The sequence below is a fragment of the Vigna angularis genome, chromosome 3, assembly GCF_016808095.1.
Source record: "Vigna angularis cultivar LongXiaoDou No.4 chromosome 3, ASM1680809v1, whole genome shotgun sequence".
Taxonomy (NCBI): domain Eukaryota; kingdom Viridiplantae; phylum Streptophyta; class Magnoliopsida; order Fabales; family Fabaceae; genus Vigna; species Vigna angularis.
The window spans coordinates 8476504-8499887 of record NC_068972.1 but is presented as its reverse complement, the minus strand read 5'-3'; the positions used below and the strand labels follow the sequence as shown (position 1 = coordinate 8499887).

The following is a 23384-nucleotide window of genomic DNA, read 5'->3' as shown; positions in this document are numbered from 1 at the left end:
CTCATAATAGAAATTCTTCTATTTTAATTTATATCACTAACCTTTTACTATTAAATGAGGACGTGACACGAAATACCATGTCATTTTGATACGTAACCTAACATATCATAAAAATGAAATACCATGTCATTTAAATATATGACATCACAATACATCACACACAGAGGATCATATATCACATAATTACTTAAACACATCTTAAACCACTGTCACTATCAAGGACCGACCCCGTTTTAAAAACACTGCCTCGTGATTTCGTAAAAATTAAGAACGGGCGAATCACAATTTTAAAGCGTAAAAATATTTTAACAGTAACAAAATTAAAAAAATTGTAAAGAATTTCTAAATTTTCATTAGAATCATTTTGAATTTATAAACAATTTCAATTTTCTGTTTTAAATTATGAATATAAAAATTGACTGCAATATTTTAGGAATATTTTTCACTTTCTGTTCTAGTATGTGAATTGGCAATTATTGATTTGATAGTGGATGAAGAAATGGGTACATTGGTTTAGCCTTTCATAGCAAATGAATAATCCCATACTTAATATATAGTGAGCAATAAACGTAGCTTTGTGCAGCAGTTGAACTAAAACCCTCCCAAAAAAAATTAATCTGCTCCAAACCCACCCTACAAACCTAACCAAACCCAGACTCACATCATTCCCATCTCTCTAACATCTCAAAAATTCTCACTTTAACTAGCCAGACCATGTATACACAACCCTAATTCACCTTCTCCAAAATGTGGGACATTTCACCAAAGGCCTCTTCTGATCAAGTCCTTAGAGAAGGAAGCAAAGGAGATGAAAAACAATGCTTTCAAGAAAAACTGGAAAATGGAAAGAACATGAAAAGAGTAGATGATGATGATGATGATGATGTTCCGATGGACTTGCTGTGGGAGGTTTTCAATGAAGAGTTGTCTTCAGCAACAGACTTTGCTACTTCTTATTCTTCTTCAAGGGAATCGGTTGAATTCAGATGTACCAAGAAAAGCACTGCTCTTGTTCAAACCAAGAATAGGTATGGTATGGTGGTGATGATGAAATTCTTCAAGAAGTTCTTTTCCCTCAACAATTCTCAAATAAAGTTATTTTGGCAATCAGACTAATAGCTTCTGAGTATGACTATGTAATGTTTATAAAAGTAAATATAAATCACAGATAATCTTTCTCTGATTTATTCGTATGAGTTTCATCATAGTAGCTTTTGATTGATCAATCAATTATATGCTTTGTGTTTTATTCTAGAATTCTTTTGGACCCAGCTATATGATATTACTTTCGACAATTCAGTATTGTTGGAGTGCACTGTGAAACCAAATTTTTAAGGTTAAACCTCCTAAATTAGATATATTATCGAGAATAGCGTCTTTGCATCATTAACAATAAATGCTTAAAAATAGTTTGCATAAAATAGACAAAAGGATATTTAAATACTTTTATTATGTGCCTTCCAAGAATATAGAAAGAGGTGATATGATATTAATCGGGGCATTCACATCTCTTTTATTTTTAAACATATACACATTATGCTTTTAATGGAATGATACTCAATTTTCTAACTTTTAAAACAAATGCACCTTTACTCCTTTTTTAATGATTGATTCTCATTTGTCTTGATTTTTTAATAAACAGTAACAAACAATATAAAAATGACAAACCCTTTTAGAAACAAAAAGTTGAGCAAACTAAATTTTTTTAATATAGTGTCACTAGCTATTGCCAAGACAGCGAGGTTACTAGGTTAAGATATTAGTATAGGATATTAGTGCAAAACAGAACAAAAATTTGACATCACACGCATTAATTTCAAATAGATATTTAACTACGTTATATCATTAATAAAACAATAAACATACCTTTTATTTTAGTTATATTTATATGTATATTAAAGTAATATAAAATTATTAGTTAATAATTTTAATATGTTTTATTACTATTTATTTATTTTTATATTAAAATAATATTTCATAAAAAGTATAACTTTTAAAAAGTTTATATTGGACAATTATAATTTAGTGATACCACAATTTTTTTATGAAATTTTAATATACAATAACCAAATAATTTAATTTTTTATATAGAAAATATTTATTCTCTTATTTTAATTTTTTATTTCAATTATTAGCCAAAACTTACATTTCGATAGCTTGACATACAATTATATATCTTTTTAGATCTACTATAACGTAATTTCTCGTGGTGACATACTGAGTCAAAATCACGATCTCCATTTCCTTCTACAAATCCACCAACTCTATATGAATCATCATACAATAAGCTATTAACATTGTTCTCACTCAAAACATTGAGTTAATAGTGAACTCTACCTCTCTTTTAGGTGGAAATCCTAGCACCTATTTTGGAAGTGTTTAGAAACTCTTCCAAAACTAAGATTCCTTACATATGCTCTTCGCTTACCTTTGTCAGACAACTCTAAACCATATAACACTCGACCCCCACTTTTTAGCTTAATTCACACGCAACCACTAATTTACTCTCTTGAATCAAAGAACATCATTTCTTTGGGTACCACAACTCGATAGGGATGAGATTAGAAAACAACAAATTTCACCCTTAAGATTATGTTCCAACCTTTCAAAGGAAACAATTCATATTGACTTTGAATTTAGATCATTTGATCACCACAAGACATGTCATACACCCGAGAAGTTTTCAATTGGTTAAAATTATAGCGAAACCACCGACTCAACTCCAACTCCCTCTTACAGGAAACCATGACCCATTTACCATACTAGTGACACCAAGGAGTATATGACTCCAAATGGAATCAAAACCTTTAGTCCAAGCACCACCTTCGTAACCTATATCTTTAAATTAGATCATTTCTGCTAACTACTTTAGCACCAACTATCACAAACACTCTTTCAAGCACTTAAAACTTTTCCTCTCGTTTCCTCCTTGATTGTGCTCTGATACTATTATTATGTCCTTCCTACGAGAAAAATTTTAACAATATGCTTCTTCCTTCGTCACTTGAAATCCTCCACCTTAGCACAAATTCAAACCTTTCTCCTATGTGAACCATTTTACTTAGAACATCCCTTATACTCTCTACTTTGATGGTGCTTCTTGATGAGAGGTTCCAACTATCTTCTTCTGATTGTTGAACTTGGTATAAAACCTCTATAATACTTCATCCTCCCTAAAAGTTTATTCTCCCCTTACTTAGGAAACACCACCCTACTTGGCTAATCCTCAAAGCTCTATATCATTTTTTTTCCAAATATTAGTCTCCTTTATACACTTCAGGGTTACTATATCATCTTTAACTTTAAACTCAAACCTGCCATAACTTTTCACCTTTAGGCCTCAGACATTGTCGAGATGTAGAACCAATGCAGATACTCTACCCTTGCTACGTAGATGCACACCAATATATCCCCTTATACTAACCTCTGAACTCCAACATCTTTCCCCATCCTTCAAAACCTAAAACTTAGTTTTCCTCACCCACCGATATGCAACATACTACAACTTTATATCTTTAAGACAAAAAATGGACTCAAAGGCCTTATCCAATTATTGTAAAGGTAAGCAAACCAATTTGACCGTGAATCTTCATTCCTCTATCATTATAAAGCACTTAGCACAAACAAGAGAGGTGAAACCATGACAAGAATTGGTGCAAAAGGAAAAACTCAAATATTAGCTCTATCTCTCCCTCTAACAAACCCAACTTTTTTATACATACATTCTCGACATCTACTAACCGCATGATATACTTTTTATCACTACTTATTTTCTATTATTCTTTTCTAGAAACTTTCAAAATTAAGAAGGGAAAACTATCTTTGATATAGTCATGAATGTGCACCCTCATCACTCTATAAAACACTTTCTGTTCTTAACATTTCCAATTTCATAAACAGTCTCTACAATCTAAACTTAAACTCTTAAACATGCAAGACACAAAAAATTCACAAGGACAAACTACTCTGATACCATTAATGTAACATAACATTTAATTGTGTACTTTGATGTAGAATCATGTTTATGAATGAAAGTATGAGTTTGGCTTAATTATTGGAATCTTGTAAATATAATGGTGTTCCTTTACTGTACACATTGATGTAAAGAGTCAGAACTTGAGGTTTATCTTGATATTCTAATACCCATTCAAGACTCATGTAGAGTATAAAATGGATTATGTGATGAGAGAGGCAACATTTCCTGTCATTGAGAACAATCCTAAGGTTTTTATGACGGAATCATACATCAATTTTTAGATTAAGATAATTGAGTTTAGAATGTCATAATGTGTGATGAGTTACTTGATATTGTTTAGTTTGGTGTATGTTTTACAATTTTATTGAGTTAAGTGGGTGGGTGTGTTTGTGTGTGGGTGGGGTGCGTACGTGAATGTATGAGTGCATGTGTGCGTCCGTAGGTGTAGGTGTGAGTGTGTGCGTGTGTATGCTTGAGTGAGTGAGTGTGTGCATAATTAGAATTTATTTTCAAGTAATTTTTTTAGTTCATTTGTGAACAACTTGCATGCCTAAGAGTTGGATTTGCATGTGAGGCTTTTAGGATTAAAATACATTTGTTAGTTTAGGAGCGTAGTAATGTATTTATATGTTGATCATAGTTTGTAATGTTTAGTCTTTATGTGAGATTGATGAAGTTAACTACTTAAGCTTGACTAAAGAAGTGTTAGTAATAAAAGGTAATTAAACTTTGATAACAGTTTAGAGTATCTAAACAATTTCAATATGACTCTAAACAATTTCGATATGACTCTAAACAATTTCGATATGACTTGGTTATAATGATGTATTTTATGCATATTATAATTTTAATATATTGATTATATATGTGTGTGTTAGTTGTTGGAAAGTATTGATTGGTGTTGTTGAATTGTAGGTTAATGGTGTAGTTGATCAAATTGTTGTTAAAATTCTTTTCAGTCTAATCTAAAATTATTTTCATTTAACTTTATTTCATTGAAAATTAATTTTAATTTGAATGCTTAATTTTTCTCATATTTTTACTAAAGTGACAGTTACCTTCTTTATTTAATTTAAAGGCATATTCTATTCACTAACATTTAAATTAAAAATTAAAAAATTTCATAATTTTTTAAATTAAGTTTAATAAACACGATATATTTAAATAAATCAGAAAGGTGAGTATTAGTTATAAGGAAAGTGAATGTTTTAGAAATATAAAATAACATCTATTTAAAAATTTGGTGAAACACAAGTGTATTTTATTAAAAATATAAAAGAAACTGTGAGTATATATTAAAATTAAACGGCATGTAAGTTTCATTTGCCCAGGAAGTGCACTTTTATCTAAAAGTAAATAATAATAATAATAATAATAATAATAATAATAATAATAATAAATAATAATAATAATAATAAATATTATTAATGTTAATTAAAAATAATAATAAATTGATATTTATTTATTTGACTTTAAGTTAACATTTCGACTCTATTTTCTGGGATTTTGTTTTCAAATTAAGAACTTCTATTTTCATAATCTTTTAATTTCTTTTCTTTTTCACAAAGTATTCTCTATATTATTTTGTTTTGTTGCATGAAAGTGAAACATAACATATGTACATGTTTTTTTTATGATGAACTCGAAAACGTTTTAGAGGTTTTTCTTTTTTAGCACTCAATTTTCATTTTCTTAACTATAAAATATTTGTTACTGGATATACAGAAGCTACGTTTGTCTTCATATTTTACGCGTTTAAGTCATATTATATGTTGTCTTGGAGTAATTTCACTATGATATATTTTTATATTTATTTGACATAGAATACAAAATTAAAATAGTTATAAAAATATAAATTTTTATATTTTTTTAAAAGTAAAAATTAGAAAAGATATTATTAAATGAATGAAAAAAATTTATATATGTCAAAGAATAATTTTTCTATTTCTTTTACTCTATCAAAGGTAAAATACATTCTTTATTTTAAAATATATATAGGTGTTATCAATGGATATATTACTTTTTATTTATTATATGATAAAATTATTTAATTAAAAGATGACACAAGTTAATAAATAGTCTACAATAGGAAATAATATAAAATCAATTGATTTCCATAATAGCTATAATTCCGTCTAAGTTTGTTCACTTAAGTTATTGCAGGTTTATACTTTTTGTATAAAGCCTATAATAACTATATTTATAATATACCTATAAAGTCTTCTACACTTAAATCAAGAAAATATTTAACGTTTATTAATTTTTTATGTAATTTTAAGTGAGTTGTTGTGATATTAATCTTACTTTTCTTATTTTAATAAAAACTTAGGTGTCATTATTTATTATAACTAACCTTTTTTTATATTAATTAAATTAAGACGTTATTTCTCATGACAACGTCTACTTGACACAATTAAAGGATATAACTAAAATTGAACATTATTATAATTGTTAGGAGAAGATAGATTATTTTGTTGTTGTAATTCTTTGACTGACACCGACAAATTGTATGAGAAACTTAACGTGATCATCCAATTATCAAAGTCAAATAATCATTAAAATTATTTTAATCCCAAAATTCTTTTAAAAACTGTGAGAATACTTAATATCCCTTTTTTTTTATTCTCTTACAATTACTAGCACAATAATCCACACTTAGACTGATGTTAAATTAATATTTCTTTATCATTATAACTATAAATTTTATTATTATTTTTAATTTATTTAAATATTTTTTTTGTAAATATATAATTTTAGAAACTGATATAAATAAAAATATTTTATATACACATACATCATTTTGATTTATAGTGATTTGCTTTATTTTGGTATATTTTTCTTTTATTTTAACATAATAATTAATATCAACAATCAAACAGAAATAAGCTTGTCTTTCACGTTTTCCATAACCAATACCAAACGAAATGCAGATTAATTAGAACCAGAAGAAAGTGAAAAATCCAAAAATAATAAAAGGAGAAATGACAACCCACAATAAGCCGAAGATGGTTGCAGTGAGAAGAGAGAAGGAAATATGGCAAACTCTCCCAAAGAAGGAGAGGATGAGGCTTTCGTTTGTGCTTTTTTACTTTGCACTAATTATGTGTTTCCTTCAGTGTTCAATGCTGCTATTGAGCTTAAATTGTTTGAAATCATAGCAAAGGCACCACCACCAAATGCAGCAATGTCAGCCTCAGAAATTGCTTCTAAGCTACCAACACAACACCTAGATAGGCTCCACTGAAGATGGTAGCACTGAGACAACTTATGGACTCTCATCTGTTGGAAAATACTTTGCCAATGATGAAACAAAGGGTTCTTTCGGTCCCTTAAAAACACTTTTGCCAACATCCTACACTGTTAAAACTTTGGTAAGTAGTTTGTGCTGATAGTTTTTTTGTTTATGCATTGCCTTTAAGGAAAAATTTATTTACCTTGTTGTCGTGATGTGACTTTAGGCCAAATTTTAAGGATGTGATAATTGATTCCGAGTACGACCTATGCAAGAAGGTTCATGGAATGCCTTTCTACCAATGCACTGAAAGAGATCCACAACTGAATTATATTTTCAACAGATCAATGGCTAATATTTGCGACATAGAAATGAATAAGATTCTTGATGAATATAAAGGATTTGAAGGAGTGTCAACTCTTGTTGATGTGGGAGGTTGTACAGGGCAAACTCTCCACATGATAATCTCCAAGTACTCTACAATTAAGGGTATTAATTTTGACTTGCCCCAAGTAGTCGAAAAAGCAGCATCTTACCCAGGTATATATGCCATTAGAACAAGTCAATGATGCATGCTAGTTCTAATTTTAATTTTATTTTTACCAAAAGTTGACTTGGAAACTGTCTAAAATTGCATGAATTAAGGGATACAGCATGTTGGAGGAGATATGTACCATTATGTGCCAAAGGGTGATGCTATGATTCTAAAGGTTAGAAAACACTTTTTATGACACTAAAATTTCATGTTTGGGAATGGTTGATCTGTCCAACGATGATTCAACTCAATTTTTATTTCTTTTGACATGTAGACTGTGTTGCACAATTGGTCAGATGAAGACTGCTTAAGCATTTTGAGGAACTGTCACAATGCACTGCCACAGAATGGAAAGGTGATTGTGATAGAATTTATAGCACCAGAAGAAGCATCAGAGTCGAATGTATCAAAGCTTGTTTCCACCCTCGACACCATCATGTATATCACAAGTGGTGGGAAGGAAAGAAGTGAAAAGGAGTACGAGAAATTGTGCACGCTTTCTGGATTCTCAAGATTTGAAGTTGTCTGCCGTGCATTTACTGTCTTAGGAACCATGGAATTTCACAAATGAATTTACTTTCCATCAACGAATAGCTAGCCAGTTCAAAAACTCACTTCTATGAAGCTAATAAAGCTACCAATAAGATGATCCATCATTTCAGCTGTACTTCTTCAAAAAGTGGTTGAGTTTCTGCTGATTAGCAACTTTTCTTCACGAGGCTATTTATAAGTACTACTTATTTCAAATAAATTATTATAGTGATACTTTTATAACCATCCTTTTATATATTGTCTGATCTGTTGCACTAGTTCACAAATTATAATATCATATGGCATATTTTTTTAATCTATAGAAACTAAAGATATGAACTTAAACGTAGGAAACTCAAAAAAAAACCTCAAGTTCACGATAGTAAATATATATAAGTGAAAATACTTTTTATGTTTTCATTATGATGCAATATATAAATGACAAATACAAAAGTTGTACTTATTCTTTTAATAACTTACGATGATTTTTGTAGCAGACACATGAGCTCAACCATATAAAGAATTGACATCAATCTCTATTCAAAACTTTAACGAGTTTTTCACTTTTATATTTTTTTCATTTCCATCCAATATGGGACTTAGACTCACACTTAAATTCCCAACAAAACAGACTTTAAATAACATTGAAAAGGCATTGAAACCGAATAGCTAACGACCAAGAACTTGTTCAAGCTACAATGTAACTCGTCTAGTCTGCGACAACCACAAGCCAAGGAACCCCAGAACAATTTTCATATTCGTCATGTTTTGGTAATTACGAGAGAATAGTCTTTTGTTGGTTAAAAAACATTCTTAATTAGTTGTCTTTTGGTTAATTAAAAATTAACCGAAAAAACGATTGGCATACAACCGATACTATTGACTGGTTACACAAACAATGAAAAATATTAGGTCACACGATCAGTTTGTTAGTATTATAGGGAACACTCACAGCTGTTGTATAGATGGATAAATGTTATATTGTTTATCAGCCCAAATTTGTGAAAACTTGAGTTGATTTGATAAAACAGTTTTCAGTCATCCATAAAACAATCAGCCGTTACCAAGATTAAGAAAAGATAATAGAGAAATCAAAGTTCAATTTTATATATGTATAAAGAATAGTGTCAATGGAAACAAAACTAAGGTCCAAAGTGTATATCTCTGGAATGTACAAAATTAACAAATAGTCATTTTCGTAAAAGAACCGTGTTAATGAATTACGGAGCAGTAGAGAAAGTACTACACATTTAATTTAACAACTTATCCGTGCTTAGTATAATGAAATGTTTAAATAATAATAAAACAATAAGAATGACAAGTGAGATTTCTAAGGTAAGTGTTAATGGCCTAGCAAAAATTTCTACATACAAACAATCCCAATTTTGAAAAGAAAAATGAGGTAGTGGAAGTGGAGAGGGAGTGAGTCATTTGATGCTTTGCTTGTTGTATCCCAGGGCATAAATGAATTTTGTCACAAATGGAAAGATACAAGAAATATATAAAACAACCACAAAATTATGTTGTGACACAGCAGCAGCACTGTAGAAGATCATATTTTGAGAAACACCACTTCATTTTCATGGCAAACACCAGTGCTGGAGCACAAGTCACTGAATCTTCATGTAACACATTCTGCAGCAGATGATCAGCAGGTAATCACAACTTCAACAGATACAGACAGGACTGGCTAAGTACATCATGTCATATCATAAAAATGTTGATATAAACTGGCATTATTCTGGTATTCTTTTTCAATGATGTATCCTCTTATCATCCAATCTATGACGGAACAACTTGGCTATGTGTCTCCTTTCACAGTCCTGGACATAGAAGAAGAAGAAACCATTAATGCTACTTTCATCACGACCACAATGTACTGTTACAGCACAAATAAACTATCTAAATGTAGCTGGGCTTATATTGCCTCACCTTGAACATGTTCAGATGAAATGGTTTGTCTGGATTCATCCTTCTCAGCTTCTGATATGTATATGCAAAACTCAGCTGATCACGAGGAGTGAACCGATCAATTTCATTGAACCAAAGACAAGAAAACAAATTTGACATTGGGGTGTGCGCTCTAATAATAAAAGAACCTTCAGGTACATCTGTCAAGATTATGTAAATCACTTCAGTTCATTTAATCAACAACTTCGGAAATTGACAGAAAATAAATGCTTAACAGAACATACTGCTTGGAAGAAGCTTATTTGGATCCGATGCATCAAATCTTTCAAGTCCATCAGCCCGGTAAAATGAAAACTGCTGATCTATAACTGTGTGATTATACTTGTTCAACTTCTTGTTTTGTGCAACTTCTTCCCACACACAATGCCGATCATAATGATTGGATATTGCAAATTCATAACCCTTGCGCCACAAAAAGTACTCCAAGATAAGTAAAGGATCAAGCTGCAGCCGTAATTTGCTATCCAGCCAAATTGAATACCTGAAATGAAAATTGAAAGAAAAGAAGAACCATTAAGTTACCGAACATCTAAGAAAAGAAAATTATACGTAAAACAAACAGTAACTAAAAAAATTAACTAATAACAAAGAAAATTAATAAGAAACCTTTCCAAAGATTTCAGATACATATGTACAGAACACCACATACAAAATAAATTTGTATTTATATCAATCTACATAGCAATAAGGACTTAACTGTTCCGATAACCAAAATTCTACAATTAGTAAATGCACACAGATTCATTTTCTAAGTTGGTTTAGGCTAGAAAGGTTGGGGAATTGAAGAATCGCTAAAATTTAAGCCATTAGTTTTATAACATACTAAGGCAGTCTAGAATTTTCGCAGAAACACTTCCAACTTATAAAACATTGGAACACACAATAGTGTCCACAAATATAATGAAAGTATGTTCAAGCCAATAAATCATCATTAAAATCTGATATAATAATCCACATAAATCTCTTTCAACATTCAATTCCATCAGAGATTCATCATGCAGTGATCTCTGTGCAGTTATAAAGCTCTTTATTGGTAGTAAAAATGGGACACTGACATCTACACCCTATGGTCACACTCTTTAGTTTCTCCTTTATAATACTCTTTCCAACACAAGGATATGGTGTACATAATAAAAGAATCAAATGTTAGAATCAGCTAACTAAAATTTTACCATTTTATCTTAAAGTGATATATCATCAACACATCTTTCTAGGTGTTTAAACGCCCCGAGCAGTCACCATATTTTAAACATCATCCAAATCATTACTGTAAATTTCAAAAGAACAACACCTATTCCTTCTCATATCAGTCTTACCTTGCAAAAGGAAAAAGTCGATGAGGCAATAACTTAGGTATTTTGCCCACTCTTCGCATATCATCATATGGTAGATTCTTCACTACCACCAACTTCCAAAAGCCAATGAAACCCATTCTATCAGGCACATGCCCTTCTGAAGAGAGTGTCCGAACTGTAATTTCGTCAGTAAACATAACAAAGCAGACATTCTTCCTTGACAATCGAGTGACCTGAAACCACAATGATTTGGATCAATACAATAAAAAATACTAGGTGAAAATTACATCCAAAGTTGATGGCAGCCCCTAAATTTCCAATAGTTCCAACAGCTCAGTGTCAAAACCAAAACATTCAATGCATATTAAAAAATGCAATTTTGAGAAAATAAAGTACAAGAAATTATTATATCAATTGGTAATGCTTAAATATTATCCTCGGGTATCCTTAAAATATATTTTCCTCTTTTCCTAAGCAACTCATAAAATTGGAGGAGAACTAGAGTGTCTATTCTTCCCAGTTAGTGAAGCCAAGCATCACATACCCAAGTCTTACAGGGAAACCTATTTTCTCCCACTCGTACTGTACGTTAAGTATTGCTAAATAAATGATGAATGCCTTTCAGTCTCTTTGCAGGCAATACTAGCATTCCAATCAACTTCCAAGAAATCTTCTCATTATCATGTTGAAAAATTCAACATGTCTTTGCTGGCCCGTGATAAGAATCACACTACAAAAGCTAGCCGTGGTAGTTTGAAAGCTCAAGACCTTGTAAAATTCACTAAATTTCCATCCTTCTAATGTGGGACTTAGGTCACATACCTTGCAAAATGGATCCTAATATTTCATCACAACATGTAGCAGCCAGCCACACAGTACCGATTTAGGATGGTTGTGCATTTGCCCCTTGACTATGTGTCTCCACCATGCTGCTTATTTGCAAGTGAGATATAATGAAAAACAGTAAAACTGATTGACCAGAATCTTTGGAGAACCACACTACAAAAATTAGACATTGCAAATCTCAAACCAAACTCCCACACTTCCAATATGAAACTCCAGTCTCATGCCTTGCAAGTTGCAATTTGATCCTAACCACCAATTGTTCATACTACTTATCATATACTGTTAGGTTTCTTGATTAAAGAAACCAATTCACAGAAAACTTTCACTCACAAACAGCACAAACAAAACCAGATAAAACTGAATATGCCTCAGCTTATTAGCTCTTCAACAAAAACAAACAACATGTACACTGTCAAGGGCTGATATTTCCCTTCTCACAGGACACTAATGTTCTGTCAACTATCTCTCAATATCTCCCAAAACATCCCCCACCACAACAAAAGCCCACATATATACAGTCTCCCTATTAGGACGACTATCACTCCCTACCTTCCTAACCAACCAACTATTTTTTTCTTCCTTCTTACATAGACATTTAATTTCCTAACATTACCCTCCCCTGCACAAGCAACCTTGAGGACAAGGTTGAAATCTGGAAAATGGTGTTTGATAGTAGTCACATCTTCCAATGTAGCTGCATCAGCTCCTCCATCCAACCACTGAATCAGAACATGAGGGACCGGTTCCTCTTGCCCTGTTTGTTGCACAGTCCTCCTCTCCAGCACTTTATTGGGAAGAAAAACGGAAGTGCTTCCTTGTAGCCCCTCTGGCAGCTCCTTTTCCACCGATGTGTTCTTACAGCCCTCTTCAATTGGGACACATGAAAAACAGGATGTATCCTGGCTGTCTCAGGAAGTTGCATACCAAAAGCTACTGGCCCCAGCTGTCTTAGCACCAAAAAAGGCCCATACTACTCCGCTGATAGCTTAGGGTGCAACCTAATTGGCATTGAAACTTGATGATGAGGACGTATCTTCAAAAACACCCAGTCCCCTATTTTGATGGGTGATGGTTTTCGATGTTTATTTGCAAATTTTGTCATCTGCTCTTGTTCTCTAGTTAAGTGAAACTTGAGCTGATTAAGAGCTTCATCTCTTGTCATCAAGTCTTGTACTACTTCTGAAACTGGAGTTTCCCCTGGTATAAAACTGCTGAGCGATGGCGGAGGCCTACCATACACCACTTCAAAAGGAGTTCTCCAAGCTGCCCACAGAATAAACAAGGACCATGTCTTGGGCTGTTCAGAGCTGAAACACCTCAAATATGTTTCTAAAGTTCTGTTTAGAACTTCAGTTTGATCATCAAACTCCAGATGATAAGTTGTGCTCATGTTAAGTCTTTCTCCTTGCAGCTGAAATAATTTCTTCCAAAAGAGACTTAGAAAAGTAGGATCTCTATCACTTACCACTGACATGGGAATCCCATGTGATTTAACCACTTCTTTGGCGAAAATTTCAGCTATAGTCCTGGCTGAATAAGGGTGTTTAATCGGTATAAAGTGGCAATAGTTGCTCAACCTATCTACAACTATCACTATTAGGACAACTATAGTCTCCCTACCTTCCTAACCAACCAACTAACCATTTAACCATTTGTTTTCTTCCTTCTTATATAGACATTTAATTTCCTAACACAAACATGCCAACATAAGCACAATATTAACAAGTATGAGTTCGGGAATTAAGGGAACAACTAACTAATTACAATCAATTGTGTGAAATATCATGATCAGAGAACTCCTTGGGGAGGAATAGTCCAAACAACAAAACACGGAGGCATATGCTTACAAGCATGCCAAAACTAAAAACACAAAAAAATGATATCCAATTTATATAGACTTTTGGGAAATCTTATGATCAAAATGCACAACAGATTCATATAAAAATAGTAATAGATTATAGATGCCACACAGAAAATAGAGCACTAATTTACTTGAATGAAACTTCGAAGAGAGTAACATTTTACTAGAAAATTCGTAAGTGATTCTTAACCTTAACCCACAAACTGAACTAAAACACAAAGTAGACCAATTACCGTTTTGGTGGCTGGGGTCCTCAAATTATCAGAATTTCCAAATATGCATGAGATCACAGCAATGTGGCACCTGCTGATGTAACTTGCATCGTCTTCTGTCAAGTCAAATCCAGTACTTTCAGACCCTTCAGGACCTTTAACAAAACCACAGTTTATTTTCTGATCCCGGGCCAAAAATGAACTTTCTCTCTCTTCTAAGCTCTGATGGCCAGCAAATCTGGGAACCCATTGTTCTTCTCCCAGGGGCTTATCTTCCATCTCTGTGTACTGTAAGTTAAATCTTGCAAATTTTCGACTTTCTAGGGGTTCTACAAGCTGTGATGTTGAGTTTAACAATTTCATCTCACAGGATCCTGTTTAATAGGTAACATGTCAACAAGATCTTCTTTCTTATATTTTTATAGTTGTGATAAATTGGTGATAAAGAAAATATCATGAATAGAACCATTTCGAGAAATGTTTGAAAGTCCAAAGAGGGCTTAAAACAATAAAAAACAAAACCAATTAGATATATTTATATAAAGTCAGAAATATTTATAAATTATATTAATTAGTCTGCAAACAGGTCTTGAATCAATTTTAAGAACGTCATTTGGTAAATCTTTCTCAGACTTAGATACATGAGAAAAAACGGTGACAGCAGGAAGCGAAGAGGAAAAAAAAACTAATTACACATAAACCATGTTTATACAGATTTGAAATTTCTGTGGAATCAATTTCAACCATATTAAACAAAGAAAATCATCACATTTATGAAATATTATCTAGTATTTTGACAAATTAGAAACCAACTTGAATAGACCAATTTATCTGTTTTTGAACAAATATACATGCCCTCCTGTCCTCAAAATCTTGCAATAGATATAAGATATAATTCAAACTTATATTCTAAACATGATTTCATCTTGACTTCTGTATCTACAAGATCATCTCCTGGTTGATGGACCATAAATCAAAGCCCTCTAGTGCACATCTTAAAAAAAACATTAATAAGTATTCATATATTTAGTCCTTAAATGGTTAGACATGAAAAAAAAAACAGAAACTGCTGCTTTTCTACAGTTGAGTTTGTTTGATCTTTTTTGAGAAAAAAAAAACTTTTTTACAGAAAAAGCATTTACCATGTTTTCTTGAAGATGTTCGTTTCAACTTCTTTTACAAAAGCAGAAGCCAAAAATAAGCAGAAAACAACGTATTTTGACAAGTTACTACTAGCTTATTGCAATAAGCTTGTGCCCAAAGCGGTTCTCAAAAACATGGATGGACACTAAACCTTTTTTTTAATATGACCAAAAAAACATCTTCAATGACATGTCCATGTGTCCATCATGTATCAGACACCAACATTTATGAGACTTGTACAACACATATCATACTGATAGGATATAATGGGTTTAAGATAGAAGGAAGAAGAAATGAGAGGGCGGTTAGGAGGGAAAGGTTGTTGACAATTAGTTAGTGAGTGGAAAGGGGAAGGGAGAGTTTATAAATAGAGTGTGTGTTCTGTACAGGGGGAGTTGGTCATTTTATACATTTGGGTATAGACTAGATATTTGTTCCAGTGGAGGGAGAGAGGCTTCCTTGGGGGGTGATTCTTTGTACTTTGTTTCACTCATACATCAATAATATACATACTGTTTTGTGTCTTTTTGTGTCTTTTTATGTGTGCTTGAGAGTTGAGGAGTGTTGATCGGCTTCTTGACAAAAGAAGCCTATCAAGTTTGGTCCGACCTGCCGGATCCCTTGGAGAGGAGAATGTGATGGAAGGAAGAATCGATACTTTGGAAGGAAGAGTCAATACTGTGGAGAGGTGGGCCAGCGAACAGAAAAGGGAGCTAACAGAATGGAGAAGAAATATCCAAGAAATGATATTGGAAGACCAAAATCAAGAAAGGGACACAAAAGGAAGGGAGAAATCTCTTGACAGACCAAGAAGGGGATGGAAAGAGGAATTTCTGCAAGACAACAAGAAAGGAAAGAAAGAAGTAAAGAAGGGTAGGGATGCTGTGAAAGACAGTCTGCAAAACATCAAGAAAGCCAAGAAATTCTATGAAGAAGGAGAGTACTTGGCTAATGATGAAGAGAAGAAGAAAAGAGAAACAAATATCAGTGAAGAGGGGAATGTTGTTACCATTACATCAGGGAGTAGAGTGCCAAAATCTGTTGTTTTGAGTGTTGATGGTTTTGCAGGAATTAGAGGGCAAGATAGGAGAGAAGAAAATATATGTGAAGTGGAAGGCAATGACGAAAACTATGATGGAGACATTGGTGTGGCTGCTGCGGAGAAAGTGGCAGAAGTTGCTGCTGTAAGGGTGGATAATGTGACAAATGTTGGTAGGGAAAATACATCAGGTGAAGACCATGATGGGAAGGTTGTGACTCTTGCTTCTCCAAGTAAAGTTGCAAAAGCTGTTGTTTTTAGTGAAGATAGAGTGGTAGGTTGTGGTGGGTATGTCAAAACAGTGAAGAAAGGGGAAGAATTGTTGAGGTCTGGGGTTAAAACAGTGGTGTCAGGAAGTGACCCAGCTGTTGTCTGGGTGTCCATGGGTGCATCCACTAGGGCTGTTACAGATCCATTTCCTGAAATTACTGAGGTCTAGCTTCTAGCAATGGCCACAAAGGAATTTCCAGGGTTCTTGCAGAATCTTTATTAACTAGCCATCTTATATTACTCACAGTGGTGAAAGGAAAAGATCCAGAAAGAAACTTCAGGAATGGAAGCGGTGCAAACAGTTTCAGAAGCAAACTACAATACTTGTGCTCCACAATGTAAGAGGTCACAGGTTAGAAAGCAGTATAGAACAGTCATATGGTCCAGGGGAATCTTGGAAAAGGAGCAATTCTTATTAATGGAAGAGAAGGAGTCAATAATTCTCTCATATAAACCACCACCCAAGCCTTCATACCTGAATTGGAGGACAATAGCCAGTGGGCTCCTTTCATATGATAACATGATGATGAAGAGGAGTCATGAGATCAAGCTTAATGGTTCCAACCTTGAGGACAAAGTTGTTATGCAGCAGGGTGTAATGATAGGATATAATGGTTTTAAGATAAAAGGAAGAAGAAATGAGAGGGCGATTAAGAGGGAAAGGTTGTTGACAGTTAGTTAGTGAGTGGGAAGGGAAAGGGAGAGTTTATAAATAAAGTGTGTGTTCTGTACAGGAGGAGTTGGTCATTTTGTACATTTGGGTATAGACTGAATATTTGTTCCGGTGGAGGAAGAGAGGCTTCCTTGGGGGTTGATTCTTTGTACTTTGTTTCACTCATACATCAATAATATACATACTGTTTTGTGTCTTTTCGTGTGTGCTTGAGAGTTGAGGAGTGTTGATCAGCTTGTTGACAAAAGAAGCCTATCACATACACTCTGCTAAAGTGTTGGATTTAAAAAACGTTTTCAGACCTCGAACACAGCTCCAACATAACTAAGGCACAGCTCCAACACAACATCAACAAAGACAGACACTATTTCTTTTATAAGTTAGAAAGCCAGAAACTTATTGGTTAAGTTTCTGCTGTAGTTACGAAAATAAAGAGGGGATTCAATATAATTAGGAATGTTTTTATTTATTCTCGTATCATATATTGTGGAACTTTTTGAAATTGTTGATTTGTCTTTAGATGAACCTTTCCAAGAGTGTCTTTTTCAATGATGACAAACAAGAAGAGGGTGAAATTTCTTAAATGAATTAGATCCTTTTTTCAGTTTTGGACTTTAGATAAATGGATTAAATTCATTTTTGTATTAGGTAACAATATGTTGAAATTGTTATATAACTTTTTATAGATAATTTTGACTAGATAAATCTTCATTGTCAATTTAAATAATTCATAATGATGTTCAATACACACACACGTATCACAGTGTTCATGTCATGCCACAGTATCTGTGTCTATGTCGCATGTCTGTGTTTTATACCTAATTAATAAGCACTTTTTTTTTTCAAAAGCACTTTACTTTTAAGCTTAAACAAGCACCCAATCAGCCTATAACATATGGCTCTAGTGTTCAAATGGAGTCATCAAAAAATTCCTCAGAACCACTACATACTTAAACCGGGAGTATTACATTAATTTAATACACAGTAATCAGGAGATTAGACAAATAATCAACGGACCAATATTTTAACTAACTCACCAAATGGCATAAAGCAGGAAATCATCAAAAACATCTCTCAATTAATTCCTTAGCCAAGTGAAGATATAATGAAATAGAACATTTGGGGAAGCCTAGTACAAGTTCATTAACAAAATTTGTGACCGCTAACTAACTAGAGTCTACATAAATCCACCATGCCCCTGGTTCTTTTCATTAATGGGGAAATAAAATGAAAACCAGGAGGAACTAAGCAACACAAGCTGTGATCTTGACTGTAGACTGTTCCATTTTTAATCAGAGCATTTGAACAATTATTTCAGTGTCAGTGTCGAATGTTATAAAACTCAAAAGGTAGTTTATGATACTGCCACACTCTAATTCTATGGTTGCAGAAACCTAATTAATGAGATGGACATCGACTAAAGAATTTCCAAGTATCCACTGGTTTGGAGATAAATCACTTCCAACCGAAAAAGTCCATTGGTTCAGTCAAGACCAGCGTAAATTAAATTGTGCTTTGGTTTTACCAGCTTCCTTCTGAAAACAAAGCAGAACCCCCACCCAGGCGAGTGTGAGTAACTAGCTAGTGATCATTATCATGATAAAAGAAATGCTTCAGAAAGTCGTTATAATTTAATTTGAGAAATTACGTTGGTGAAAAGGTACTGCGTGACCTAATGAGCAGCTTAAAAGTTAAAACAATAGAAGAAACAACCTACATAGCATGGATCCTGATACAGGCACCAGACACGAACATTGCGGCATGCATAGTCTCCAAAGTCTCCAAAATGTAACACTCGGTGACACGGATATGTTTGTGTGTGTACTGAACATCTTTATAAATTATTTAAATTGACAATCAAGATTTATATATTCAAAATCATCCATAAACAAGGTTAGTCAAATATAATACTCTAAACATATTGTCACCGGGTACAAATTTGATTATAATCAATCTATCAAAAATCAAAAAAAGTGAAAAGAGGATCCAATTCATTTAGGACATTTCATCTCCTTCTTGACTATCATCATTGAAAATGACCCTTTAACCGAGATTCATCTAAAAAAAATTAAGTACTTCAAAAAATTCCACATTATAGGAAGATATGATAGGAGAAGAAATAAAAACATTCCTAATAATACATATATCTAAATATTCTTGATTATACAGGATGTGCTTCTTATTTCCATAATCATAATAGAATCTTGCAGAATAAGTTTCTAAGTTTTAAAAAAATCACCATGTTTGTCCTTATTAATGTAGTGTCGGAGCCACGTCAGAACTATGTTTACAAACCCAAAAAATCATTTTTTAAATTGGATACTTCACCAATACATGTCATACGAGTGCCCGAGCTTCATACGAGTGTTCTCAGGGACACACCATTATGTCCGAGCTTCATAGGGAACAACATATTCAACATGTAAAGGATATATCAAATTATTTTCCCAACACATCCGAACAATACCCCTAAACCCATAAGAAGCCCGCAAGTTTAGACAATTCCTCATTTCAAGATTAACTTTCTTTAAAGGTAAGAATTTTATCCTTTATTCAGAAACTACCAAAAAACCTGCAACAGAACAAAACTACGACATTTGCCAGCAAATCTATCTTCATGAGCAACAGTAGTATGGTTACCAAATAAATGGTGATTCTGAATACAGATGCAAAACTTTCAGAAGGAGTTCCATACAACAGACATACATTGGGAGATCTACTAAAGAAACAATCAGAAAGAATGAACTTCACCTGAAAATTTACGTCGCCTGACTTTCTTCTTTGTTTCAGGATGTGATTTTCTAGTTGATTGTCCATTAAAAATACTTTCATGTTTAGAATTTGTTTTCCCCTCATGAGGATTTTTTTTATTCAAGAAAGACGCTTCTTCAACATCCTCGGAAGTAACATCATCATTGTTTTCCTCAGCAAAAGAATCATTAGATTCTTTCTGTTTCTGAACTTCATTGTCCAAGCTTAACACATTGGCAGTAGAATGTTCCCCTCTCATATTTCTGCTATCGCTAGAGTTCTCCAATTGAGCATCATTAAAATCAAAAAAATCATCATATTCATCATCAGTGTCATCCGACGCACTTTTCTTTTCAAGGTTAGTCTCATGCAACAGTTTCACATCAACTTCGGTGGAGTGTCTCAGATTCTTCAAAGAAGCCTCATATTCTGCTTCATATCTTTTCAACTCCTGACGTCCTGCTTCATTATACAAGCCATCGCCCCTCCGCTTTATGCCATCGTGAGAAGACTTGGTGTCGTGATCCTTCTTTACAGCATCATCATCTTCGACAATTTCATCTCCAGGATCCTTACTTGTATGCTCCATCATATCCTCATCATAATCACCATCCCTTCTCCTATCATCTTTATCCCAATATCTTGAATCTCGACCATGTCCTCCAGAGGCATGCCCAAAGTCAAGAACTTTCTTCTTCTGTATCCGAGGTACATTCGTAAGAAAATCAGAATCACTCTTTAAATCAACACCGTCGTCCCCATTGTTACTTATTTCTGCAACACCCATTGACAATCTTTAAAAACCAGAAACAAACTAAGCTAAAAAAATAACAAGAACAAAATGAATAAAGCAACAGCAAACAATTGATTATAATAGATGAAACCAAAAATTCAATCTATTACTTCTCTAAATAACCTAGCCCCAATCAACCAACTGAACAGCCCAAAGTAAACATCAAGCAAGAAAAACTACAGATTCAAAAACCCTCTCCTATTCAAAAACCAAACAAGAAATCGCACTCAAGTTCATGCAAAACCCACAATGTTCACTGACATGGGTGCTCAAGAACACCAAAATCAACAAAGGCGTTATGATCAAAGAAAGAAAGAAAGAAAGAAAAGATTCATAAAAAACAGAACTTCACCGTCTCTAGAAATGTAAGAGAAAACGAGCACAGTGACGACAAGTACGAGGAAGAGGAAAACAAGGATTGCCGCCACCGACAGTTGCGTGCCCCTGTCGGATCGCGCCGATCGCCGGGACCGCGGCTGCTTGTGAGCGGCGCCACCCCGAATCCCGACAGCGACGTGATCGCCGGAACCGTTGGTGTGGTGCAGATCGTGGGCCCCCACTCTCACCCCAAGCCTCTCCATTCCCGATTGTCTCTGCTGAGCCATACCATAACAATGATGCACACACACCGTTTCTGTTTCTCTCTCTACCCAGCACCACTTACCCACGTGCTCCTTTTCTTCTAAGATTCAAACTTACACACTGTGGTGCGATGAGATGCTGTAGATTTCAGGTGGGTACAAGGTTAAGAGGAGTGTGAAGCAAGCGACGGAAGAAGCTTGATTTTCTTGGTGCTTTGGAAAAACAAAAATAGGCACCCCAGCTTTCAACTTTTTATTAATCTAAAAAATGGATATGTATGACAGGAAGCAGAGGTTGAGTAAATAAGAGAGAGAAACGTTACCGGCGACGGTGTGCCGCCGGAGTCTTGGGCGGAAATGGGTTTACTTTTTCCCCCTGAAATTAGAGGCCAATAAAGCATATAATCTTTTGATGATTGGGATTCAAGATTGGCTAAACTTTCTGTTTTCTTCTTTTCCTTTTTCATATGACACAGAAAAATATCAAATGAGAGGGATTGGATGACTCTACTCTGTTAATTATTAATTGTTTGTTGGGTTCCATTAAACATACTAGTATTGTGTTTTGATCTAGTTTTGGAAGATCTGACACAATATAGCATGGTTAGATCCAGTTTTAGAAGATCCCACATGTTTCAAAAAGGAAGTACCATTCACTTAACAATGTAAAATATTACTCAATTATCTATGATTTTGAATTTCACAATACTTGTTTTTAATATTACATTAATTATCATTTATTTTATTATATGTATAATATTGTAAAAAGAATTATAATTTTAATATGCGATTATAAACTTAAAATTTTATTTGAATACAAGTGATGAAAATGATGACAATAAATGAAGAAAGTTAAAGGAAACATACGCGTAACCAGAGGAGTAACAGTAACCTAATGCACTCACACGCCATGTCATTTATTGTCATTCATAAGATATTCTATTGGTCAAGTTTAAAGTACAAAATTTATTACTAACCAGTTGTTTTGTTTTATTTTTTCAGAGGAAGTTCATTCAAACTTTATTAAAATGTATAATTTGCAGTATAAAATAGAGTCATGTTTTTAAGAAAACGGTTAACAATAATTAATAAAAATCGAATTTTACAAAATTTTATAGTTAAATATGATATTAAAGTAATTTTTATCAACATAATTATTAATTATTAATATAGTTTTACTTTATTTAAATGACAAAAATATTTATAAGTAATATTTAGTTTTAATTCATAATTTATTTGATAAATTAAAAATTAAAAATTAATTAAATAATATTATAATTTTAGCGTTTATTGTATTTTTTTAACCGTTTGTTTTTTGTTTTAATGTTATTAAAAATTGAAATATAATTAAACGTAAACAATTATTAAACTAAAAGAAAAAACAACAAACAAAAGTAAATAAGTCATTATCAAGTAATAAAATGTTAAATATATAAAAATTTTACAAAAACAAATAATTAAAATATAAGTTTAATATTTTTTTGAATTTTCTTTTTTTTTTCAAGGATCTCTTACAATATTTATGTTAATTCACCAAAATTTCGAATATAATAAAAAATAAATAATATTTTAATATCTGAAATTATTAATTATTAATATATAATTAGTGAAATTAATTATAAATTTATATTATTTTAATTATTAAAATTAATTATTCCTGATAATATAAAAATAA

At 32.8% G+C, this 23384-nt stretch overlaps 2 protein-coding genes across 2 annotated transcripts; one reads left to right on the top strand and one right to left on the bottom strand.

The window, feature by feature from the left end:
• The first annotated feature begins 6996 nt into the window (after positions 1 to 6996).
• Positions 6997 to 8458, top strand: LOC108326114 (isoliquiritigenin 2'-O-methyltransferase). The gene is given in 6 exon segments (XM_017559390.2): positions 6997 to 7213; positions 7215 to 7314; positions 7316 to 7347; positions 7435 to 7748; positions 7854 to 7918; positions 8018 to 8458. Coding segments are annotated over 6 exon segments (1011 nt in total). The 5' UTR covers positions 6997 to 7010; the 3' UTR covers positions 8315 to 8458.
• Positions 8459 to 9523: 1065 nt separating this feature from the next.
• On the bottom strand, positions 9524 to 22253 carry LOC108326112 (uncharacterized). The gene is made up of 7 exons (XM_017559388.2): positions 21481 to 22253; positions 20336 to 21109; positions 14481 to 14833; positions 11562 to 11773; positions 10470 to 10726; positions 10207 to 10385; positions 9524 to 10097 (listed from the first exon to the last, which is right to left on the bottom strand). The coding sequence occupies exons 1-7, from the start codon at positions 21731 to 21733 to the stop codon at positions 10029 to 10031; spliced, it is 2097 nt and encodes a 698-aa protein (XP_017414877.1). The 5' UTR covers positions 21734 to 22253; the 3' UTR covers positions 9524 to 10028.
• Between the last annotated feature and the right edge of the window lie 1131 nt (positions 22254 to 23384).

Bases quoted from the DNA above. Each gene is read 5' to 3' on its own strand.
- LOC108326112 (XM_017559388.2), bottom strand. From the start codon at position 21,733: ATGGCTCAGCAGAGACAATCGGGAATGGAGAGGCTTGGGGTGAGAGTG. The intron at 21,110-21,480 runs GTGAAGTTCTGT...TGGGTGTTGCAG, and splicing joins CTCTTACATTTCTAGAGACG to AAATAAGTAACAATGGGGAC. The intron at 10,386-10,469 runs GTATGTTCTGTT...TAATCTTGACAG, and splicing joins AAATAAGCTTCTTCCAAGCA to ATGTACCTGAAGGTTCTTTT.